Source organism: Anastrepha obliqua, chromosome 2 (assembly GCF_027943255.1).
Source record: "Anastrepha obliqua isolate idAnaObli1 chromosome 2, idAnaObli1_1.0, whole genome shotgun sequence".
NCBI classification, from domain to species: Eukaryota; Metazoa; Arthropoda; class Insecta; order Diptera; family Tephritidae; genus Anastrepha; species Anastrepha obliqua.
Window position 1 is genome coordinate 58,317,523 of NC_072893.1, and position 26,986 is coordinate 58,344,508.

The following is a 26,986-nucleotide window of genomic DNA, read 5'->3' on the forward strand; positions in this document are numbered from 1 at the left end:
ACACAGAGGGTATAATCCTTCATTAACAAATGGCTCCGCATCATCTGCAGAATATTTTGGCCAAACACCATCAATAACGAGGCATTGTAGAGATTAACAAACGAAGAACCCATCCTTAGACAAATCAAACGCAGAAAGTGGCGATGTGTGACCTACATTGAGAAACCACCAAATATCATCACAAGAATGGCACTGGACTGGAACCCGCGAGGCAGCAAAGGTCGCGGTCGACCAAACAAAACTTGTAGAAGGTCTGTGTTGCGCGAACTAGCAGATGCCGACATCTCATGGGACGGTGCAAAAACAACACCTCAGAACCGCATACGATGGAAAAGTCTTGTCGAGACCCTAGGCAAAAAAACAAAACAAAAATAAAAATTTGTTATTCAAAAACGAAATGGGATGATTGGTTATGGGTCTCCTTGTAGGAGGGCAATTTCCTTTCGAATTTCATTGACCTCCAGAAGTATACCGCCACAAACGTTGGTTAATGGTTCTAATTCGTCTAATTTTAGTTTCGTTAGAAATGTCTATTGGAGAAATCCATATTTTTCTAGTAGGAAGTGTATTTGTAGCCCATGAAACATTTGGGAGCACAGATTACTGCCAAGGCGGAAAAAGTGCATCTGCTCGGGATGGCACAGACATGCCAAGAAGTGATTTCCCATTACTTTCATTGCTTCTGTTCCCCTTCGTTGCTTTGGCTAAGAAATTTAATTGATGAACTTTTGCATCAATGCTGTGTAGAACTATTGCAAAATTTGTTTATTTTTCCCTAATTTCAATTTGAATTTTTTTGTACTTATGAATTGTATTTTCACTGTTTACTAAACTAGATTTTTTTAATAAAAATGAATTGCTTTTGTTTAAATTTATTTAATATGGATTTAATTATTACTTCTTTAGCATGGTTTTTGAAGAAAATATATATGTCGAATTTTTCTTCTTCTACGATTTTTGTTAAATTGTGGAACTATCCCCAAATTTACCAATATATGTGATCCTTTTTTTCTCCCTCGAACCATAAGAAATAAAAAGTAATATTTTTTTCACGATTTCTTTTCTGCCGCTTTTCTAAAGAACGTATCAACCGTAAAAAACAAAGTTGGGTGTATTTCGAAAACGTGTCTCTATTGCCCGATAACAGAAAGACGATTTACAGCGTTACTGTGAAATTTTTTCAATCTTCTTCTTCTTCTAGGGTTCAGCGGCCAAGCAACTGTAATTTTTTCAAATGATATCTATCTAGACATCGAACTGAAAACAACCGTTATTATATATTTGTACATTATGCAATAGTAACTGTTTACAATGTTTTCAGTTTACGTCTTACGAGTATACCTTCAAATAACCCAAATGTTATAAAAATTGTGGGCAATGTCCAAAAAAAACACCAAGAGAAAAGGCACTTTCTTTTCAAGCGAAATTAGTAAATGAATCTCAAATTAAAATATGCCATAAATATCATCCGCTACCCTCATACTAGCTTTTTATGATAAAGGCGGTTGTGATCGCGCTAGTTGGCCTTCAAGTAATGCTTTTGTTGTACTTTAGTTTCTGATGGTAACATTGTGCTATTATTTTTACCGGCACTGTACATAAGCAAATATTGCAAAATTAAAAACAAATACTCATATATCTTAGCGCATAGATGTATAAGTATGATAAAAACATATGTCTTATCTCATCAATAATAAAATTGTTCTTCATTTATTATCAATTCCGCTTTTTGTTTTATTTTCCATAATTTTTTTATCCACTTCTGCCAAAAATAAGCAATTTCCTGCTTTCTGTCTTTTTTTTTAATATCCGCTACGAATTTAAGTGGCTTCAAACTCATTGCAAGGTTATAAATATAAAAATATTTTTTTTACTCACATAATGCGATGATACGCATCTGGCTGGGCCTGCGTACACGTCACGGATTGCTCTGATTCCGTGGAGTCATCACGCAGCGTGGCAACTCCAAGCGGTAATATGGGTATTATAGCAGCTGTAGCAGCTGCTGCTGTTGCCGGAGGGCCCGCCACCACCGAATGATGTGTGGCTGGCGGCGGTCCAGTGATTGCCTGCGGTGATGGTGTCGTGCTTACACCCTCCTGCAAAATGTATTTACAGAACGAAAAAATTAATAAAAAATAGAAAGAAATGAAATAATGTTATAAATTGACTTGATGACGAAAGGATAATGTGAAGAATACAGTGGAATAAAGGGAAATGAAAACGGAAAACTCAATTTGCCTGGCTGCCGAACTAAATTAAAAAGTAAACGTACACACCATATGTACGACTGTCTGCTAGTAAGTGTGTAAGTAGAGATATGAGCATATGTATATGTATGTGAGGAGCTGAGCAAAATTAAAACCAATGATGCCGACACTTTAATGAGCTGTCCAAATTGCGACGAACGAACGGAAATTGCAATCGCTACACACACACGCACACACATATGCTCCTATATATAATATACTTAGACATATATTGTATTTCAACACACTTTGCCGCTTGGCACTCACCTTGATTTCGGCTGTTTCCGGCGCCGAATACCTTTTGCGCTCGTAATGTAGCTCACGCTCGATGGAACGACTTCGAAACGCTGGCGGACAGGAACGATCTGGCGGTGTTTGTATACGGGGCGCTGTAGTCCCGCTACTGCTGCTGCCACCAGTCACGTGTTGTTGTTGTTGTTGCTGCTGTTGCTGCTGTTGTTGTTGTTGTTGTGACTGGCCCGATGTTGTAGGTGGACTCTTCTCGCTTGGTCCTCCCTGTGCCTGCTGTTGTTGCTGCAGCTGATGTTGTTGTTTATGCTCTTCGCGCTTCTGTTGTCGACGTATTTCCAAATCAAGCAAACGCGCCTCACGTGCCTCTTTATCGCGCTGCATAGGTGAGCGGAGGAAGGAAAATTATAAATTTAAGTGAGTGACTGGCAAAAGGTTTGCGTGTGAAAATAAATCCGACTTTAAAAACCATGCGTTGACATACTTTTACTGTCCACATATACCGTTCATTTCTTTTTCAAACTTTTTTATTTATTTATTTTTTATCATTTTCTTATTTCTTTCCTTTTACGAGTGTCAATATTTTTCATTTAATTTTTACTCACCTTGTAATTGATGGCGTCCTGTTCCTCTTTCTTCGCTTCACGTTCGCTGCGTTGCCGGTCGCGTTGCTTCTCTTCGTCCGTTTGCGATGTTTTGCTGTCTGCAATTCAATTACAATCAAGTTTGTATCGATCTAATTATACCAATTAAATGTTTAATGAAATTTTTTTAACATCATTCACGTAAATGAAACGTAGTCGAAATGCTTTTGTTAAAAAAATTGCATGCAAATGCAGTCAAGACAAGGATTGGAAAGTCGACATGCTATTTACTATGCAAAAATTCAAAAGAAAATAATAGAAAATAGAAGTATATACAAAATTTACAGCTACATTCCACAAAATTTTTCTGAGTTATTTATGGCCTTACAACTATCACGCTTTGTTTTTCTAAATGCCGCTATTCATACCTATTACATACACACACATACAGATGCGGCCACTAAATGGAGCCAACATGCTCTTTTGTACCTCTGATTACATGTGTTATTCTATTCTATTAGACTACCGACATATAGCAAATATATATATATAATTTTTTTTTTCAGTTATAGCAACTTGCAATGTACGCATGGCGGGGTAACAAACAGTGATCCTAAACCTGAAAATTATGCTTTAGCTCAGCTGGCGCGTATAAGGAATATTTTTAGTTAGTAGCACCTCTTCATGTAGGCTAATGATCGCAGATTTCTCTTTTAAGGGCAATATTGCTATTCTTTCGGATAGCCAAGCTGCAATCCAAGCACTGGATTCAGCTACAACAACATCTATAGTGGTGGATCAAAGTAGGAATAGCCTTTCCAACTTGAGCGAAAACCATAATGTTACCTTAATCTGGGTCCCGGTACATCGGAATATTGAAGTTAACGAAAAAGCAAATTAACTGGAAAGAGGGGGATCTGCCATGAATAACGCTGTTGCAGAATCGGTATTCACACCATTAGGTGCAGTCAAGAGTACAATTTCTCTAAAATACCTTCGAATCGCGGATTGTAGATGGAGAGACCAGACGAAATGCAAAATCAACAGAACGTTATGGCCTACCTACAACCTCAAACAATCGTCAATATTGTTAAACATGAAACGACGGGACGCCTGGAGACTAACGGCAGTCAGTGCCGTTATTAAACAACTAAGCTCTGGGAATATTTTTAAATAGAGTTACTAACTAAGTTCTAACATAAAAAGTTTGTCAAGATATGTTAGTACTAAATGAAAACTATTATAAAAAACTTGTAATAGAGTACATCTTTGAATATTAGGACACCATTTTTGTGTTACAAATTTTTCGATTTAGGTAAATTTTGCTTCTGATATTTTACCTAATATGCTTAAAGCTTGATTCTTATGTATTTATAACCAGTTTTATGAAATTTTATATTCGATATATGTATGACAGTTGGACCACTGAATATTTTGATGAATATTTCACTTCAAAGCAATTAGAGATAAAGCAATTACAAAGGCAATATACACTGCGTTAAATAACTATAACAGTAAGACTAGAGACAAGTTTGGACATTTTATTTATTTTCTATTTAGTTTTAATATTCTTTTATGGAAACATAGTTATTACTCCTACAGAAACCACTTATATCCAAGTTTCAAACGTTGTGCAAATTAAAGAAAAATCCAGAAATTCAATTCATAAAAATGTCACGCATTTTAATCCAGGCAATTTTTTCTTCGAACAGCAGAACGCTTTGGGTATCTTGTTATTAAACTAACCAACCTTTCAGCCGAACATCTTTGAGGTAGTGGTCTATATTTTCAAAATGCATAAAACTGTCACTTCTCTAGATTTTTATTAAGCTTATGCATTTTTTCGAGTTCGTTGTGTAGTTTCAAAATGCGGTGCATATCAGTGTCTAGCTGTACAAACGCCTTTGAGACCAAAATCGACAGCGAACGACACGCATCGATTAGTCGGGACACCGCTGAGTTTATTGCCGGATGTGCAAGAATATTTCAAGGGATTTCCAGCAGAAGTTATTAGTAGTATTGAATTGCATTGGATAATATGGCAACTATCTTCATGTTGAAGAGTCAGCAATGGCGCTCGTAACTTTACATAACTTAACGCAACTTAACTTAAGTTAAAATTTTTCCTAGCTTATATATGGTCGTTGTTGTTGTTGTAGCAGTTTACTAAGTCCTGCTAGGTACGGTGAAGTCACCGACCGTGATCGTCAATCACATCTAACGGTAGGCACAGCAAACATGCTGCTTCGACAGGGTGGATCCAAAGAGAAAGACGTGTTGAATGCGTACGTTTAATGGGTCACGTTAATTTATGGTTATATCATGCGGTGTACTTTCACATGCATGACATTTGTTGAGTATGCAGTGGTCGATTCTGGCTAGGCAGGTGTTCAACTTCCTACAGTTTCCGTTACGTAATTGCTTTAGCAACGCGGATCTTACGTGGGAGCTGAAGGTGTTCGTGTGTAATAGGTAGTATTGGGGCTTCGATGACGGTGGTGAGGAACTCCCGATCAATATCGTTTATAACCAGCCCGTATACTGGGAGGTCCAGTGGATGTGAAGTCGTGGATCTCGCCAGTCAAGTCATGGAGATATTTCCTGATGCGCCTAGGAGGAGGCTCAACCTCCATCAGAAACTGCTTACTCAGCACAGTGAAATGCTCCTTAACAAAGAGCGTAGATGCCTTACATTGTAGATGTTGAAGGCGAAGTTCTCGAGAGATCTCTTATCCCTCCTTAGAGCAATATTTTTACAGTATTGTCGGTACTTGTTGCGGCTTTGCACTTTAGTGGCAAACGCAGTGCTGGCGCAGATAAGGACAGCAAACTGTCGAAAGTCACGTACAGTCGGTATTGGTATGTCATCGACTTTAACCATCAGTGAAATTTTGATTACCTTCATTCTGGTCGTAGATAAGGTCGCGTGGGTTTAGTAGAGGAAAATTAGAGATTCCTTGCAATGAAGAAAGGAGAAAATGTGGAGAAGTAATCGTTAACTTTTGAACACAAGCCATAGATGTTATTTGGCCCTTGAGGTACGATTAGCTAAAACTTTATTTAACTTAAGATCTTAAGAAACTGTAGATTTTAGATTCTAAAGTTTCAGTCTTACGTAAAATGAGAGCGGCGAGCGGGCTTGCATGTCTTCGAATTCATAATTCTTACAAAGAAATTTATGCGGCAATTATTTCCTAAAATAATTTATTTGGTGTTTTATTAAAGGACTCAAACTATTAAGCAGATGTAATAGAAAATATAAAAATCAAACATTGGCATATTAAGTTATTATTGCCAATTTCTTAACTTAAGTAATGCCTTTACTAACGGAGTTTTTTTGGGCATTCAAATCGGTGTGTGCTATTCTTTCGAAGCCAAAAAAAACTTAGGCTTTTTGGTAGATCCGACCATGTCAACTTTTGTGCATACAAAATCCTGATCGTCGGAAGCTTAATTTTTTGGTTTCATCTAAAGAAACTAGCAGCGAAAAACCGTTGTGTGACCCACACGGCTTTTGGAGAATGTGAATCATCTTTTTCAATTTGAGAATTTTAATTTAGACGGTTCAAAAGCGTTGATTTTGATACGACCCACAAAGATCGTGAGGGAAGGCCAATAATGCCTTATTGCGCGATGATTTTTTGGAGTGGCGCGATAAGTCATTTCATTGCATTTAAAGAACTGACTATCATGCGGGATCATTGAAGGCCCTGGAGAACGCGAAGTAAACCTCAAAGATTGTTCAAGAATGTAAGAAGAAGCTTAATTCTGTCGCAAGACAAAACAGGCTTGTACTTATATGGGTTCCGGGACACTCCGGTGTTGAAGGAAACGAATTGCCGACGAATTGGCCAAGCGTGGATCAGCGGTGCCCCTACAGAGGCCAGAGCCAATAATAGGAATCAGTCCCGATTATGTAGGCAGCGATTATGTAGGCAATCTACATAAAGAGCGATGGTCCGGTCTGGAACGCTGCAGAACTTCAAAGTGTTTTGTGACAATTCCGAACAGAAAACTGTCAAACTTTCTACTAAAACTTAGAAGGAAAGATATTCGGTTGATGGTCGGTATCATTACAGGACACAACCCATGGGGTCAGCATATGACCACCATTGGAATCATCGAGAACCCGGTATGCCTGTCATGCTTGGAGGAGGCGGATAGCACTGAGCACTTTCTCTGTGAGTGTCCTGCCTTTGCTAGAGCACGGCTACGAGTATTGGGTTCCGATGTCATGAGAATGAGTAATATTCGTTCTCTAAAACTGGAGGATATTTACAGATTTGCCAAAAAATCTGGAAAAATCTCACAGGACTAACTATCTCTATCTCTGTCTCTATTTTTTCCTATCTCTTTCTTTAATACTTTTCTCCTTCCCTACTTGACTATCTACCCCCTTTCCAGAGCTTTAAATACAATGGGCTCTTTAGCCTGAGTGTTTTAGGAGCCACCAAATCTCCTGGTACTCCTTGGCTCGACCTTTTCAAATTCAAATTCATTCAATCATGCGGGATAGGGGAAATCGGAAAAATTATTATTATTTCTAATAAGGAGCAGATGACTTTTCGCTACCTCATCGTTAAGAAGAATAAACTAAAATGTGATTGCATTAAATTTTATTCTATTTATTTTGCTAAATTATCGATAACTTATTAAGGCAATTCAAACTAATTCGGTTTCAAATTAAAAGCATAACAAAACTAATTCGCTTAAATAATTATATTTAATATCATTATTATGCCTGTAAAGTACTTAGGTACAAATACAAAGTAGGCTTTTCAAAAATAGTGCAGCACTGACTTTTATTATACTTCGGTTAGTAATTAATTTTCATTCATTAATAAAATCAATTACTGGTTGATTAGAAATTAAATCAAATAAATATCAAATAAATGTCAAGAGTACAAAATTCATAAATTTCACCAAAAATAATGCCCTGCCCCCCATTAAGCCACACTAACAAAAACCCCAGAGACGCTGCAATTAATTGCATTTGGTTTGACACCCAAAGGAATGTGGGTGCAAATAGAGTTGTGCGAGTGTATGTGCATGTGTGTGCATGTAAGTGGCTACTTGTTCACATATGTTTGTGTGGAATGCATGTGCGCCATTGTGGTCAATTGAACGTGACAGCCAAAGTAATGGCAATAAATGAATTGCAGCCAACACGCGCTCGCTCACTCGGTAAATGATAAATAACTATGTAGGACGTAGAGTAAATGCATAATTAATGAAAAATCATTACTTATTCAAAGCGATGCGTTTAAATAGTACGAGTGCATTCACGATTCGGAATGAGGTTAATTCACAACAGCATGGGTACAAATTGATTTGTGGTCGGGAAGCGTGAAAGAGTGCGCCTCCAAAATTTAAAAAAAGAAGACTTCAAGTACACAACATACACTGGTGCAGCAAAAATTTCTGTGAACTTGAAGTCAATTGTAAGCCATGTTTTGCGAGGCACATTGCATTGGATTCTACTGTAGGTGTCAATATTCGTCAAAAAAAGTTCATTGACAGCCATGTATTTGGTGAAGATAATTGAGTGTTACAGGTTATCAAAATTAAGGTAAAATCGTTAAAATTCTCTACACTCTTTTGTTCCACTGCGCCAATATGGAAAGTATGATGTGCTATTTCTGACCCAACGAGCGCTTTCATGCCAATTGCTTTAAGTGTTCCGGATATTGTTGTAAATTCTTCTAAATTTTGTATATATTTGTAGTGGTTTGAGTAGAACTAGAAGTAAACTAAAACAAAATTTAAGAAAATTTAATCATTTTGAACTCTTTTCTATGTTAAAAATTATGGCATGGAGTTTCATAAATTTAAATATCTCCGATTCTTTTAATTCTTTTATATACTATACATATTTGATTTTCTCAAATTGGAAACGAAATTTTTTTTTTTCAAAATGTTCAGCAAATAAATTAAATTTTTATTTAAATCGATAGTACAATCCATATAATTTAATGTTTGAAGATTATTTCACGCAAATGTTGACCGCGACTGCGCTTCAAATGGTCCATCCGCTTAGTCCAATTCTGGCATACTCTTTCCAATGTTTCAGCCGGTATCTCACATATAAATGCTTTAATGTTGTCTTCCAATGCGTTGATTCAAGCAGGCTTGTCTGAATAGACATGAGCTTTAACATAGCCCCACAAAAAATAATCTAAAGGCGTTATATCGCACGATCTGGGTGGCCAATTGACAAGTCCCGAACGTGAAATAAAATGTTCACCGAATTCGCCTTTCAACAAGTCCATTGTTATGCGTGTTGTGTAGCACCGTCATGCAAGTCAAGCTCTTGCATTTTGGGCAAAAACAAGTGGGATATCATTTCACGGTAGCGCTCACCATTCACAGTTACGTTACGATTCGCAGCATCTTTGAAGAAGTACGACCCAATGATACCTCCAGCCCATAAACCGCACCAAACTGTGACCTTTTCTGGATACATTGGTAGCTCTTCTGCTAGCAATTCTTCTGGCTGATCTTTACTCCAAAATCCACAATTCTGCTTATTTACGTACCCATTGATCCAAAAATGAGCTTCCTCGTTGAACACAATTTTTCGATAGAAAAGTGGATCTTCGGCCAACTTTCCAGGAGCCTATTCACCAAAAATGTTGCGTTGCGGTAGGTCGTTCGCCTTCAATTCTTGCACCAGCTGTATTTTGAAAGGCTTCACACCTAAAATTTTCCACGTTGTTGAGTAACAGAGGCCCAATTGCTGCGAACGGCGACGAATCGATAATTGATGGTCATCATTAACTTTAACCGATACAGCTGCGATAGTTTCCCCAGTTCGCACTCTACGTAAGAGTGTTGGTGGTTCGATGTCTAATAATGTAAATTTGGTTCTAAATTTAGTCATAATAGCTCGAATAGCCGCTTCAGTGGGCCGATTAAACTGATCATAAAATGGAAGAAGCGCGCGATAAACTTTCTTAACAGAACACCCATTTTTATAATAAAATTCAATGATTTGCAAGCGTTGTTCGTTTGTAAGACGATTCATGGTTAAATTATAGACCAAACTAAAGATGTTTTACAGTGAAACAAAACACGAAACGTGCGTCAGCTGTTTAAACCAACTGTTTAAAAAGATAATAGCTAAAAAAACACCCGTTGGTAAACATAGCGACGCTTCAAACGATTTGCAAACGAACGTGATACCCTGTACCGGATGTTTTTTAGCTGCATGAGAACTATCGATATCAATAACTATACTATCGATATCAATAACTATTTTTGTCAGCTGAGAATGACAAACTGTATTAACATTTCTGTGCACAAGTCATCGTGAATCGTTTAACGCCAAAACAACGATTTCAAATTGTGGAAATTCACTTAAAAAAAGCTGTTTCCATAGTTCATAGAGCACTTCGTCCATTTGACGCGAAGGTTATATACTGGCGGCCTCATCGGCCCTTATTTCTTTTGAAATGAGGAAGCAGCTGCCGTTGAGATGAATGGCGAACGCTGTCAGAAATTAATCAGCTAAACATCGACCACAGGTGGTTACAACAAGACGACGCAACTTGCCATACAGTGGGTGCAACAATCGATTTACTGCAATATTCAAGCAACCATTGACGCCATACGGCCAGATTTATTGGAAAAAATAGTCAAACATTTGACTGATCGAATGAACCATGCAACTCGTACCCACGGTGGACATATGCCGGATGTTATATTCAAAAAATAAATGAAATAAAATTATCTACCGGACTATAAAAGAAAAAAGTTTATTCCAACAATATTCCTGCTTCGTATCATAATTTTATGTTCTCAGGGTTTAAACACCACCAGGGTTTAAAACACCCGATACGAGTGCGTATGCTATTGCTTCGTAGGAGCAGTATTTTACAATAATTTTTGACTGGTTCGTTGCACGTATTTAAATAAAGGGTTTTCCAATAACAGGTGTTATTGGTGAATGTATTGCGCTATCGAGAGATGATTAACGATTTTTTATGGCCGAAATTGGATGGTATTGATCTGGACAACGTTTATTTTCAACAAGGCGGCGCTAACTGCCACACAAGCAACGAAGCCATTGATCTTTTACGGGAAAAGATTCCGGACCGTGTTATCTCTCGAAGACGTGATCACAATTTGCCACCGAGATCTTGTGATTTAACACCTTGTCACTTTTTTCTTTGGGGCCCCCAACAGCCCAGGGTCGATTCAAGAAATTATGGAAAATTTCATGAAAAGGATATTGTCCTGTAAGCGTGGTCGTGGTGGTCATTTGCCTGATGTTATTTTCCACTATTAACGGCATACCTTCCTCTTTATAATGAAATAACCTCCGATCATTTATATTAAAAAATAGCATTCTGTTTGGAAAACCCTTATCTATGTAATAAATTAAAAAGAAAAAAATATGAAAATGGTAAAAAGAACAGAAGATATTTCATTGTAACAAAAATATTTATATACATTTTTATTTTGTCAGTTTTGTCAATTTACTTTTTATTATACTCAAGTCTACAGGAGCCATTCCAATGTAATATACATAACTTTTTAATGAATTTACAATGTGGCCTTATTGATTGGTTGAATTTCTTTTGTCATTGCAAGTACGATTGCATTGATTTGTTGTACAACATACAGATGCAAAACTTGCAAAGCCGTAAAAACTATTTACAGACATATATACATATATCTCACATTCGTAAATGCATATGTATGTATTGATTCATATAAATGCACGTAATTGTCTCTTGGCAATATTATTGTCCATTATAATTTCCTCTGCAACGACCACCACATCCAAACCAGACAAATACCACGAACACAAATACTGCACCAAAACCGCAATCATAATGAATTAATTAGATGTCGGAAATTGACTATTAGTGGGACATAGTTTCTTATGCATTATGATTTACGTAAGACCAAGTGCACATTTTATAGGGTGCACAATCTTTTATGCCGGTATGTGAATGTTCTTTAAAAAGTATAATAATAAATTAAAAAACAACAAAAAACCGATTTTCATACATGAGTATTTTTTTTATCTTGGGCCAGTTCATTCGGATCAGCTTTTGAATACAGCAGCAATGTACTGGCCGCCGTTGCTGGTCAAATGAAAAATGTGCCCTTTTCGCTGCGTTTTTCATCACTTTTTCGAGCATCTTCGGTGGTACAGCAATTATTTCGGCACGAATGTTCGTCTTCAGGTCGTCAATGGTCTGAAGCTTGTTGGTCTTCATTTCACATTTCATAGTCCCACAAAAAGTAGTCCGGTGAGAATAAATCTGAAGGTATAGTTGGCCAGTTATTGCCGCGATTTATTGACCGTATGACCATCGGTAATATGCTCGGTGAGCTAACAAAATTTAATGACTTTTTTCAATGTACAACAACACTTTTTCGACGCAGTGGTTTGGTGTGATTCATGGTAAAAATTGGACTGTATTAATGTATTAAATGTCAAATATATTCAATATTTATAAACAGATATTAAAGATAGTGCACCCATTAAAAAATAATGTAAAATATTTAAAGAGATATAGATGCAAACTGTTTTAGTAAGTATAGGTCCGGAAACTAACGAAAAGTTTTGAATAATTATTTCCAATAGTTTGTTTATTCTTTAGTTACAAGCAAACAAAACAAACAAATAAAAAAAGAACAAAGTTGCTTAAGATGTTCAAAGCGACCTACTTCCATTCCCAAAACAGGCGCTACATCTTTGGCTGAAGGACGTTTGAACTCTTTCTGAAACCCACTCAGTGTCTTGGATTAGTTATATTTTTTAATTAATTCGTAGATGCAGTTATTCAAGGCTATTTACAGGATTGCCAAAACTATCAAAGGAAATTTTGAGGATTAAATCAGGAGATCTTGCAGATGAAGACTCCTACCTATCCACGTAGACAAATTTGATCTGAATGGCATCTAACGGCAAATGAAAACTGAACTAGAACCACATTTGCCTTTGGTTCAAAATAATTTCGTTCAAAAGATTAACCATTGTGTACGGCAGAAATAGTAGGTAAGCAGCACCTGGTAATCAGTTTGATAAAACATCTGGAAAACATTAAAGGAAAAAGAGTCTTATGCCCAGACTTCATTAGGATATGAGCCTTTTTGTGGGCCCAAACATGCGTATTGTGAAACTGAATAGCTCCGTTTCAACAGTCAGAAGGCGGAAACGCCTGAACGAAGTAGCGGCAAAAATTGAACACTCTTGATGAAGTCAAAGGAGCTATAATTGCTACCTCCGCCGATATTTTCAGCGTAGTCGCTCTTAGATTATGCTCTACCCGTGCTGAAATTCCATCTTCTGCTCCAAGAGTAGATATCATCTAAACATATTTATAATGATCTACACTCATCCCCGACTTCTTGAAGAAATCATGCAAAACAAAACCATGTAAAACGAGGCACAGAGTGCATACAAAGTAGAGGGATATGTTCAATAAGCCTGAAGTGTAAATCAATCTAAAGAAGACAATACAAAAGTCGTAGATATGTTCATTATACCCGTGCAAAATGAAATAAGAATTGATTCAGAATGTGTATTTTTTTAAGTTTTCAAATCATCCCTTGCTTGCACTAAATCCTGTAGTAGATGGGGTTTGTTGCTTTTCTTTTAAAGAGCTAAAAATGTTAAGCGCTTTGTATATTATCGAATTACAATCAACCGATGCTTTTTTTACTATTCTCCTCTATCCAAAATACTAGAGTTTTTTCTACTGCTTCTATTAAATCATCTCGATGCTATGTGGAAAATTAAAGTGGTTCCCCTGGCTACACTTTTCCGAATGGAAGCTTCCATTCACTTTATTATTTTAAAAGTCGCCTCATTCATTTCTATTCTTTTGCTACGAATCTTGAGCCTTCTCCAGATTTTAGTTTATGTGAAAAATTTAATTTTTTTCCAAACGCTACAGTTTTCCTTTCCTTGGATTTTCTTTTTGTCGACGTTATAGGGCTCTAATAAAGTTGAAGCACTATTACGAAGTAAATTTTTAAAACTAAAAACAGATTTTTTTCACCTGTTATTAGAATTCAATCAAAACGTTCTCAAACGGAAATCGTGTAATTCGAGTACCGTGCAAATCGAGGGACTGGAGTATTGCTTCGTAAGCAATAATAATACCTTTTTGGCAGTTCCGTGGGGAGAGAGGTAGAAAGTGGAGAGGTGTTTAGTCCGAAGGTGTAGCTAAGAGGCTTGATGTCATGCATACAGCTATGTCGGTATAGCAGTTCGTCCTCATGGGCGGAATCCCAAAAACAAAACAAAGCAAATTCGGGGATTTGGATATGTTGCAACATAAAGCGGGAGCAATAAACAGCAAATAACAAAAGAACTAAAAAGCTATAAAAACTTGCAATATCTCTATAATGACTTTTGTGCTTATTTTTGTCCATCCTATTATCTCCTTAAATATTTTATATTTTTTCGGCTCATGATTTTCGGTCGCGCCGTAGTGCGGGTGTAATTGAGAGAGATGTTGAAGAATTGTTGCGAGTTATTTAGAAATCCTTCACATCATAGTTGTAATAGATTTTGTAAAGTTCAATGGTCATCTTACGTAAGCCTGTTCGTCACATCTGTTGGTCAATCTATATTTTTTTGAAGACTCCCATTAACCAGACAAATATCTCTGACGCTTGCTATAAAAGGACCGGAGGACACTCCAAGTGTATAGTTGCAAATGCACGTGCAAGTGTATAGGTAGAAATGGTCATAATCAGAAGATTTTCTTTTCCGAAACTTTTTTTTTTGCTTTTTCTTTAGAAGTTCTTTTTAAGTGGTGTATTCCAAGCTCAGCTCAGTATGGGAATATAAAATTTTATCGCACGCCGTTTTCTCGTGCATGCTTTAGCTTTTTCCCGTACTTATGTCCTATACAAATTGAACTTATACTGCGTGATTTTTCAACATACTTTGAGTTTAGATGGAAATGATTCTACTTTTTATTGTATTAGAAATAGTAAGTTTTGACAATTATAAATGTAAAATTCTATCCAACAGATCTCTCCGCCGACCACGGTTACAGATGCTGATTATTTCTTCAACATTTTCAATCACTTCGTAGCAAATTGCGGGTCATTTTCGTAAATCCGCCATGAATTTTGACGTTTTAAAGCTTCAATCGATTTGTTTGACTAGGGATAGTTCTGTCTGTAATATATTTCCCCAAAAAAAGTCTAGTGGTGTTTAGTCGCATGATCGAGACGCCTAATTAACAATTGAATTTCATGAAATTATGCGGTCGGGAAATTCATTTAGCAAAAAGCCCATTGATTCGATAGTTGTGTAACATATGTATGGCACCATCCTGTTGAAACCACATGCCATGTGATATGGCATATCTCCTCAAAATAGTTGATGAATGAAATTTGAAAAAGGCGAGCACCGAAAGATTGGTAATTCCTAAAATACTCAGGCTAAAAAGCCCATTGTACTCAAAGCTCTGAAAAAATACTCTAATTGGAAAGAACGAAAACTACTAATTCTCATAACATCGGAACCCAAAACTCATAGTGTTGCTCTAGCAAAGGCATGACACTTACAGAAAAAATGCTCAGTGTTATCCGCCTTCTAGTAAAACAGGTAAAAACAGGCAAATCGTGACCTGTAATACCGACCATTCACAAACGTCTTTTCTTCCAAGTTTTAGAAGAAAATTTAATAGTTTTCTCTTCGGGCTTGTCACAAAACACTTTGCAGTTCTGCAGCATTCTAGACAGGACCAACGCTTCTTTTGTAGTACATAATACATCCAATTCATAATTCCTGTAGAACTGATTCCGATTATTGCCTCTGGTTTCTATGGGGTAACCGCTAATCCGCAGTTGGCCAATTCATCGGCAATTTCATTTCCTAATAGTCCATAATTCCGTTGTTAACATCATTCGATACTGGAATCTATTGAGAACATGGAGAAGTTGACGAATTCGGGCGTTTTTCAACACCGCGGGCAAATTTTGAAAAAGAAATGCCCATTTTGCGCACGGGGAAGTGCAAACTGGCACAAATTTTTTCGGAAGTCTTCCCTACATCTTGACGCAATATTAAGAGCATTAAACAAACAAAAAGTTAGCTTAAGCTTTATTGATTTTATATACTTATAGTTTCAAAAACAGGTAAAAAAGTCGTCCTATTGTGGCTTTTTTCACCACATTAGCCCCTCTACTTACATTCATAAGCGCTTCGATGTTGTTTATGCACTTGTTGTTGTTGTTGATGCCTATATTGTTGCTGTTGTTGGTGCACGGGTTGCATGGGTTGCTGGGGCGCGCCTAGTTGATTTTTACGTTGCGACGAACGTACATTCATTAAATATTTCGAGAGGTTAGGTGGTGGCACCATTTTGGGCCAATGAAAATGAATTTTATTTTTGTTTTTTCAATTTCAAAAACAGTCAATCTTTTACACGTATGTTACTATAAATATATTTAGATCTTGCCACACGCATGCCCTTTGAAAAGTTATCAAATAGACGAAACAAATGTATTATATTTATTTGCCACTTGCATGTTGCATGCCACAACTATCAAACACGCACCTCAAATATTTATTTTTATTTCACTTTCCTGCTTCAACGGCAACAATTTGTTTCATTTACACTTCGATTGTTATTTTTATTTACTGATACAACAACCACTGTTCATTTAATGTCCTTCGCTTGAAATGTGTCCCTTTTCGCGACAGGAAATCAAATAAAGTGGCCACCAAAACTAACAATCTTCTGTTTCGACTACATTTGTAACTGCAACTGTATTATTACTTGTACCGTTACATGTAATTGCGAACTGTAATTGTAATTGTAATGAGGAATATACGCGCCAACACTACCGGTTAGTTGCTTCCGCCGTTGCTGTGTCAGTTAAAAGCTGTCGAGTCGGCGAAGCGCGTGCTTTGCAGCCACACAACCTCGATTCGCCAACGCAACACAAAGGCTGAGAACTACAATGAATATTTGCCACTGTCAGTTTGAATAGTAGAGTCACAATACTCGGTTACATACTAGCTTTGACCCACTCAAAATGTTTAGTTGCCTGGCTAGTGGCCATCACAATCGGCAGTCGTCACGCTTTCGCTAGATTAGCGGTGAATGCGAAGCCAAGTAAGCCGGCATTTTCCAGAAGGAGTGGTGTGTTGCAAGAGCGACTGCCTGGCCTGTTTGATTAGCTGTGCTCATATGCTAGTTATACTATTTTTATCATCAGTTGTGCACACATACATTTATTTGAGTATATTTGGAAGAGGTGGAGCATGAGTGCAAACGTGTGCAGTGCACAGTGTGTCATCTCAATAAATCAGCGCTTAATATTGTGTATTTCCTATATTTCGGCTATTGAGACTGCCCACTATGAATGTGCTTGTATTTCTCTTAGAGAGTAAAATATGATAAGGTGTAACAGTAACAGCTATTCATGTGAAACTACAGCCATTATATAGTAATTCTACATACTAAGTTTTAAAGTATCTCATCAGTTGAAGTTTTGAAATGACTTTATAGTTTCAAAGAAGTTTTATTTTAATGCGATTCATATAACGCGTTTGTTCGCGTTGAGTAACCACTATTGGACAGTGTATTTAAATATATAATATGGAGCTGAGAATGTTTGTTGTAAAAGCTTTATTAATATTAGCTAGACTGGACTGAAAAATCTCATTGATTTCAAATCTGGCATACTTTTTCGGGAGCCAAATAATTTTCCAAATATTCCAAGGCCCCTGAGTAATACGTGCTCTTCTAAAGCCTTAGGGATCATCTAGTACAGTAGATTCTGTTTTTATGCGGTATATACGTTCCGCAAGAAACAGCATAAAAAAACAGCATAAAAAAAGCTACCAGTTCTATAGTAAAACTATAGATACGTTTCAAAAGTGCTAAGAACCGCATAAATCTGAATTAATGTAATAAAATCGCATAAAAAAAGAGTACTAGTCCCATATTATAACTATAGATATGTTCCATAGACCGAGTGAATCTGAAAATAATTAAATAAAATCTCATAAACAAAAAATTGTAGTTTTGAAAATTATATCTTTATTTAAGAAACGTCAGTATCGAAAATAAATTTACATCGTCAGAAATAGAATCAGACAATACCCGCCTGTTGCGCATTCGTTTAGGATTTGGCGTAAAATCACTTCCGTCACTTGAGGAAATGTACACGTCTGATCTGGATGGTGATGCAGGCGGTTCCATACTTGTAGGGTTAGCATTTTTGATATAATTTGTGATGAGTTTTTGCTTAGCTGGCTTAGAAACTTGTTTATATGTACAATTCCCGATAGGACGACACGCATTTTTTTATTTTTTTAAAAAGCGCACTATATCAAAACCGCATAAAAAAAAATTGCATAAACACAGAATCTACTGTATACGAGTTCGCTCGATTTCGTAATTAATATATTTATTCCTAAACGTCAACAGTGGTTATTAAAAACCCAACTAGCTGGTAATATTTTTTAAATATTAGAACAACCTCCCGCAAATCCTGTATTTGCTAACAGCACCAACGACAACCTTTCAACAAGCATTCACTTCATTAAATATTTCGCTGTGATATTTCCATCTATAGCAGATAGGAGAAGGAGGCGAACCTTTGAGATTTTGATGCAAAAATCTACACCTCCGGGTTCAAGATGAACCGCGAGGCCAAGGCAGGTTTCTAATCTAAATTCCTATAACAATTCATTGACTAGAAAAGCTAGCACCTTTCGGCACACCGCTACCTAAGCCTGCAAAACCATCACCGACATTATGCAAACTGGTGCCAAGATAGCTTTCCTCAAGAATAGCAGGCTGCTATAAAACTAGAAAACTCAAACACCATAACCTTCAAGCTTGTAATGCAGTATATGGAGAAACTCAAATCGCACAGTCAATGACTCAATATCACTCTAGTTCGGTTTGCAGGTCATAGAAACATCAATGGCAATGAGAGGGTGAATAAGCTTACTTGGCTAGGATCCTTCTTAAGCTAGACCGAAACAAAACCAGTAGAAGTTTCCTTCAGCTGTATTAAGACGGAAATATAGTCTCACTCTTACAGCATTGCAAGTAGGCAATGGAAGGGAATACCAACCTATGCCATGTCCAGGAAGATATGGTCTGGCTGTAATGTATCACAGGTGAAACCACTGCTTGGATATGGTTGACCCAACATCTCAAGATTAACCGCGGCTCTCACTGAGCACTGGAAGATAGGAGAGCACGGAGCGAGGTTAACCGTGCCACACAACACTATTCGCCGTAGTTGTGGAGCAGTGACGGAGAAGAAAGCTCCTTTACCGAGCTTTCGACAAACCATTCCTTAACAACACCGAGGTTCAAATCACCTTAGATATACTTCTGGGCTTTAAAAAACTTTTCCCCGATAATACCTCAAATCCTGATGATAATGCTATACTAAATTAAAAAAAAATTTATATTTTTTATAGTGATGAATTAAAAGGAGATTTTGAGAAAGTTCATGCACTTAACCTTTGTCATAAAATAATTTTTAATATGAAGTTCAAAGAAAAGCTAAACACGGTTTTCGAAACCATTGATGTATAAGTATAACTAACAGTAACTATTCTAGCAACTCTTTCTATAACAACTTTACTATAATGAATGATAATTTTCATGACTTTGCCGACTTACTGCATATTTAAGACGTACGATATCACAAGAGTGGTTGAGTTAGGTAGCACATCATAGAGGCTCAAAGAATTCTAGAAAAATTTGCTAAAGACAAGCAGCGGGTTGGAATCAAATTATTGATAATAATTGATACGATTGCTCCACTGTGATTAATATCGAATTCATAAAACAAATTGTGTACTATTATAAGTTTTTTTTAGAATTTTTTTGAGAACGTAGACAATAAAAGGTCTCTCCTCCGCGTGCACCTATCAAAATTGTATAGACTGTATTCATAATTAAAACAAAAATTTTAGTGAAGGAGAATTTTTAGAGAAGATATCGCTCATTTGCTGCAAGAGTGTCATGAGCAAAAACAAACCACATCGAGAAAATTTTTGAGTTGCCTCCCTAAGAAAAAGTAAAGAAATGTTTTCATGTAATGAATTTTCTGCACAACATAAAAGAAGAGCTGGTGATCATTTCTGCATATTTATTAACAAAAATACTTTGTTTGGATTTTTACACTCTTGTCGTAAAATAAGTGGTAGGTGCACAAATATTTCCCTCTAACTTGATACCAAATATGAGAAACCGTTCAATAACATGGCTAAGTCCAAAACAACAGCAGTCAAAATAATATGGCGCCACTTGTTAGCAGAAAAATTTACAAAAGAAAAAAGAAAGTGACCATCAACGCCGACTATATGAGCACATTTATGTATGTATATATATATATATATATGTATCTCTCTACACCTAAACCATATCCGCATACAGCAAAACGGAGAAAAGACGTTGAACTAAAATTATGGTATATCTTTTCAACATTTTAAACCTTGTTGTACACATTTAGTACATACACACATCCATATGCAGCTGTAAGAAGAAGAGCACAATAGGAAAAAAGCTCAGAATTGCAGTGGAAAAAAAAAAATAATAAACAGTGAAATGTGAAAAATGTACAAGTACTTATAGCTACATACATATGTACACCCCTCATTTCAAATGAAACTTACGAACGGGTGATTTTCGATGTCTGGAACTTTCGATCAGAGTATCTCTGAAGCCGCCAATCAGTTTTTCGTGTTTCGGAATAGAGGTTGTGTATGCCTTATGGGCTCATTTACACCGTGACACTTCAAAATTTGGCGTGCCTCGCTTTCTCCGGTTTTACAATGCATTTTAATGTGATTTAAATTTTTTAGCAATTTTTCTTAAATTTTACTACTTTTGTGGATAACGCCATCAGGTTCAAAGTAATTCTGCCAAAAATTTCCATAAGAGTTTTTTTTTAATATAACCTCACTTATTTCTCATAACAAAAAATAATATATAAATAAGATCTCAGTAGCCCTAAGGAATATTTCAAATACCATTATCTCGAAAACTGGATAAAGAAGCAAAGGAAAGGGGTTTGGTGATGAACGAGGAAGAGGAACAAAGTACCTCCTGTCATCAAACAAACAGTCGGCGCACTCGTGCATCGTCACTCGCGTCACTGTTGACAATTATGATTTCGAGGTTGTAAAAGACTTCGTTTATTCAGGAACCAACAGTAACACCTCTAACTATGTCAGCCTTGAAATCCAACGGAGAATCTGTCTTCCCAACAAGTGCTACTTTGGACTAAGTGGGAAATTCAATAGTAAAACTTGCTCTCGACAAACAAAATACCTTATAAGGCTATTATCATGCCCGTCCTATTGTTTGGAGCAGAAGCTTGGACAATGACAACATCCGACGAGGCGTCCCTTTGATTGTTTGAGATAAAGATTCTGCTGAAGATTTTTGGCCTTTGCAGGTTAGCAATGGCGAATATCGTAGGCGATGGAACAACGATCTGTGTGAGCTTGAAGCGACATAGACATAGTGCAGCTAATAAAGATCCAGCGGCTTTGTTGTGGGTCATGTTGTTTGAATGGATACAAACGCTCCGGGTCTAAAAGTTTTCAATGCGGTACCAGCTGGTGGAAGCAGAAGGAGAGGAGATCGCGTAAGCGGTTTTCGCGCGATTCAAGATGAAAAAGAAGAAAATAAAATCAACTATTAAAACATTTACCAAAAAAAGTTGAAAGTTTGACGGCAGTTTCTTCACTGTGGTAATTATACCAAGGAGAAGTATTTTTTAGCATAATTTTCAGAGCCTTTCTGGCATGAAAATCCCTACTCAGATAATTCGTCTACCTTTCTTGGTCGGCTTGAAGCAGTAACAGCCTTTATGAATTGGTGAAATTTATTTCCCAAATTCAAGCCAGACTCAGTCTACGTTACAGTTTCGGGTTTAATGGATGTATGAATAGGTGAAATTGCCGAATTTGCAGTGAGTAAAGTACTCAAAAGACACTACAGACACAAAATCTTTGAAAAGTTGCTGCGGGATGTGGTTTGCAAGCCAAAAGCATCTTTGGTCAATACTTTTTCAAATTTGAGAAAGAAGCCATGGTGATTTGGTTGCGGGGTACAGCTTAACCCCTTGGGTACATCTGAAGTCTCAGACATGTCGTGCACTTGTTTACCCTAGGAGCGGATGGCGTGTGTTATTTTTATTTATGTTTATGCTGTTTATTATTGCTTTGCAATTCTACTGTAATTACCTGAAGTCATCTTAATACTATATATTATATATGTCGCTAATATTTTTGAAATAAATGAATTTTTACGTATAATGTACTGCTTTTACATACAACTCCAAGCACCCAAAAATATTTTCTCAAATAATTCCGTACCCAAAGGAGTTTCTCACATCTATCCATCACCTATCTTCTAAGTGCTAAAGGTTTTAGCAAGGCCTTACAACATCCCATAAATGCTTGAAGCCATCACTTTTTGGTACGAAATTTTAGTAACCAAATTATTTCAAGAAACGGATCCGTGGTTCGGCTGTTTGGTTGATATTTCGAGTCAGGTGGGTCTTCACGGTATGCTCGAAACCATTTATAGGCATTAAATTCCTTAAAATTTATAAACTAATTTATAAAAATTTCCAAAAGTTAGTAATTTGAGTAATTCTTTCCTGTATTGTTTTGAATAAGTTGACCGAAGACTGAAATGTAAATAAAACCCACAATTTGATAATGATTTACTAATTTGCTCGTTCGATATTTCGCCTTCAGTCTAAAGTCATCTTCAGGACCATAACCCTATGTCGGGCATATCCTCCAAAAAAAGTCCATACTTCTGCAAAAACACCCTTTACATAAGTTTGTATTAATATACAATTTATTTCTGTACACATACGTCTGTATCTATTGTTGTCTTAATATTTCAAGCGGTGGGTGCAAGCGTGTATAAAAATAGAAAAACAAGAATAAAAAATAAAATTTCCTGCATTGTCATTGCGACACTCGCAAATCGGTGCTTTTAAATGTTTTCACACCCAACGATACGGGTATGTGAATGTGAAAATATAAAAGTCTTCAAATGCACGAGTAAATGTATCGAAATACTTTAATTTTCTTGTCATACAAATATGTATGTGCATATACAGTATAGCTTCTATAATATGAACGAACATGCTTCAGTAATTCAACAAACAAATAACGAGAATTTAAAGCTATAATCCGAACAACGAAAAGTTTTCTTGCCTTAAAGAAACGAAAGTATCCCTAATTTTAATATTTTAATGTGTTTCGTTTACTTTTGATTGCTCTACGGGCCTTTGATACTCCATACTTTTAACTTAGCACTGAAACCGCTATTTTGATATATTTTTCAATAAATCTTTGACTCAAATGCAGGGTGTACTAAATATATTTTTTAATTTCTTTCATCACTGTGCGAAAATATCAGACAAAGGAGAGCTCAGACTAGGCCGATTGCTAACTCCGTCTTTCTGCATTTACTCGCTATGAAGCATTTCTCAGGAGCCAAATGTGCGCGCTTTGAACACGAGAATTACAAAAACAGTGTTGCATGAAATAAATGAAGAACTGAGTACTTTGCTCATCAAAACATGATACTGAAATTTGAACGGGCAAGTTCGACAATGAGCGAACCTCGGGGGAAGCAAGCAAGACCATCAGAAAACGAGTAAAACGGGAAGAGAGAGGAACTTTTAGTTTCCGAGATTTCCGCTATCTCTGCTCGCAAAGGCGCAAGTGACTTGAATGTTCGTAAAAGTTCCTTGCATAGAATTATTCCCGAAGATATGTATCTCAACTGCTAGAAGATGCAGTTGGTTAAAGTATTACGATGCTACTAAGAGACCTCTGTTATACTAATCGAGCGTGTTTACTTTCATCTTTCAAAGCATTGTATACATACACATACTTGATGAGCAAGCAAAACTGCCAACACTGAAGTATTACAAATCCCAAAGATAAACATCAAAGGGCCACTTCATTCATAAGCAGTAACAATGTGCGACACAGAATATTTCCTTCAAAAGATGCAGATACTTTAGTGCACGAAATCCGGTTTCTGCAAGACAAAGTGAACCCTCACATCGTTCAGGTGCTGACGGATGTCTTAAAAGCTGCAGAGTTCACTCAATAGTTCGGACTTGGCTCTTTTCCTTTTCAGATTTTTCTTTTAACAGCTAAGGTGATGAAGAGTTTTGGGCGGCCGTAAAAACCTATTCTGAAGAAACATCTAAACAATACATTTTCTGTGAAAACTCTATTTCACTTGAGGCGAATCATAGTGAAAAATAAAAACGAATATAAATGTATAATTTTCATTCGTTAAGTTCCTTAGATCGTAAGCTTATTGGCCGCTCCTTCTTTTTAGGAGAAACTGAAAAAGGTTTACGTCTAAAAAGATGTTGTGATTAAGTAGGGAAACATGTGGCTAAATGTGGACGCAGCAATAATTGGCAAATCTAGGTGGTAACGATGACCTTCTACAAGGTGGCGAACAATTAATCACCCATATTTATTTTTGAATAACATTTTTGCTTAATAAAAACAATTATTTTAAGCGATAAGCGATATTTTGACCTTCACGTATTCATTGTCTAGTTCCCATTTGTCAAATATTGTTGACGTACGACGCCATTTCCAAGAATTATGTATCATCAGATAGGGTGATTAGTTATGCACCACCTTGTATTAGAATATTGAATATAAAAAAACTACCTCAGTTGATACAGAAAATGGACCGCGTTGACTAACAAAGTTAGAAGACTACTGGTCCCAATTCGCAAAGATGTAACAAGTCAAGGGTGGTTAGTAAGGCGGACAAAGAGAATGATATGGACATTTTGAAGCCTATTCCAAATGAGCAAAGCGCCACGGAAGAGAAAGAAGTAACACCAGAATTTGTAGAGCGCTCAGCTGAGATGCAGGTAGAATATTTAAGAAATGTTTAAAATAGGCTAATGGAAATCTAAGACAGAAAAGCACATTTAATTTCACCTGAAAGGAAAAAAGTATTCCTAAAAAGGCACCGCTGAGCAAAGCTAAATAACATAATTCCTATTATATTAATTCATTATATATTTGAGTAATGGACTTTTTTCATGTTTCAATGATTCGAAAATGTCGTTAGTTAAAGTCAATTGGGGAAACTATATTAAGGAGGTTATACTGTATATGCACATGACTCGCACAGCTTAAATGCAAACAGAAATGTATGTATACTCGTCAAGTATTTTCATTTAAAAACTATGTACTTAGAGTCTCGCGGCAATGACATGCCAATAGTTCTTAGATGCACCGTTGAGTTTTGTGAACGTAGTTAAATAATAAATATTCAAGCATTCCAAGAAAATTGCATTTAAATGAAAGCCCATAAAAAATCGATAAATTCTCATTCTAAATGGAATTTATGCAAGCGTTTTGGAGGCAATTAGATAAACGAATGCGCGTATGTATATGTACTATTAAATATAATTGTACATGTGCATGTATGAATGTACATATGGTTGTACACATATTTACACACCCCAACTTCTTATTCCCAACGGTCATTTTATTACGCTCAATCTGTTACACCCAACCTACTACGAGTACAGTGGAATGTTAAAGTTTGTATGAGTCCTAAACGGCTTAAGGCTAAAGAGCCAGCACCTTTTGTTATGTCATACAAATACATATATACATGTATATGTGTATATGTAAAAGAGCTGGTTAAATCTGATATGCTAAATGCCATGCTAGTACCTACTTTTATTCAACAAAATTTCCAATGATAGTCACAACTTTACATTTTTTATAAATTTTAGCTTAGGTACATTCTTTATCGGCTACATACCGTAACTCACTGAAATTTAATATAAAAGCCCTCCAAATTTGTAAAAAATAAAAATAAAAATATAGAATTTAAGTGATATTCATATGCATTCGAAGGCATTCCGTGCTGCAAATAATTTCGTGGGAACCACCACAGCTCCGCCTTCCAGTAGCTCACTCTTAGAAGCCATAATTGCTCAAAACTGGCTCAATTTTATTTCAGTTTCGAAGAAAAATAGATCCTTTCCAAACTCTCATATCAAATTTTGAAACAGATAATTTTCTTGGGCAATTATTTTTGTGTTTTGTTTGGTAGTGCATCTTTAAGCAGTCACAACTTGTGAAGCCTGTGAGAATCTATCTTGTAAAATATCTTATTTAAAAGGTATTTTTTAATAGTTTAAATATTTATAGTTAGTCAAAAAGTTTCGAGGAATAGAATGGAATAGAAAAAAATAGGTCTTCATTTATATTTATTATCGCAAATCCCCATGCTATTGTTATTTAATGCAGTGTAGCTCAATTGATACCACAAGTATTTCTATAATTTTATTGCATCTTCGTGTACGCGCTTAACCTTCCTCCAGTCAAAACACATTTTGTTTCTAAATGTGAGCAGCTCGTGTAAGTAAAGCAGTTGAGAGTCTATAGAGAATATATAAACAAACAAGCAGGGGCAAACGTCTGCCTTTTGATAAATCAAGACGAAAATACTATTTTTCCAATCCATGTCCGTAAGCATAGTTGCTAGTCGTTCTGTGCTGTGGTTCTGTGCTAATGTACATACGTGTACGAACATACATATGTATGTATATTTACTTACATTGCCTTTAGAAATGTTACAGTAATCCTCTTATCCACTAAGGTATACAAATTAAATTCGAAATATGTAACTCAATATTTCTAATTTTTCTTTTTTCTTTATACCTTAGATTTAGATTGCGTTTCCATTTAAAGCATTTTTACTTTTTGCAAAAGCGATCCTTGCTATGTTTTGCCTTTAGAAAATGTTTCTTCCGCTTCATCTGTGTTAATCGCAAAATCTCTTTGCACTTTGTGGATTTCACCTTCAGCCTGGTTAGGTGTATACAAATACATACACAATTAAAAATACTACT

General features: G+C 36.3%; 1 protein-coding gene across 1 annotated transcript in view; it reads right to left on the bottom strand.

Moving 5' to 3' along the window:
- Nucleotides 1-1,874: 1,874 nt before the first annotated feature.
- Nucleotides 1,875-26,986, bottom strand: part of LOC129237350 (putative uncharacterized protein DDB_G0291608) — a 60,410-nt gene continuing 35,298 nt past the window's right edge. The window contains exons 3-5 of the mRNA XM_054872034.1: nucleotides 3,104-3,201; nucleotides 2,517-2,876; nucleotides 1,875-2,099 (exon numbers count right to left, since the gene is read on the bottom strand). Of these exons, the coding sequence (XP_054728009.1) occupies nucleotides 1,875-2,099; nucleotides 2,517-2,876; nucleotides 3,104-3,201 (683 nt within the window). The remainder of the gene's footprint in view (nucleotides 2,100-2,516; nucleotides 2,877-3,103; nucleotides 3,202-26,986) is intronic.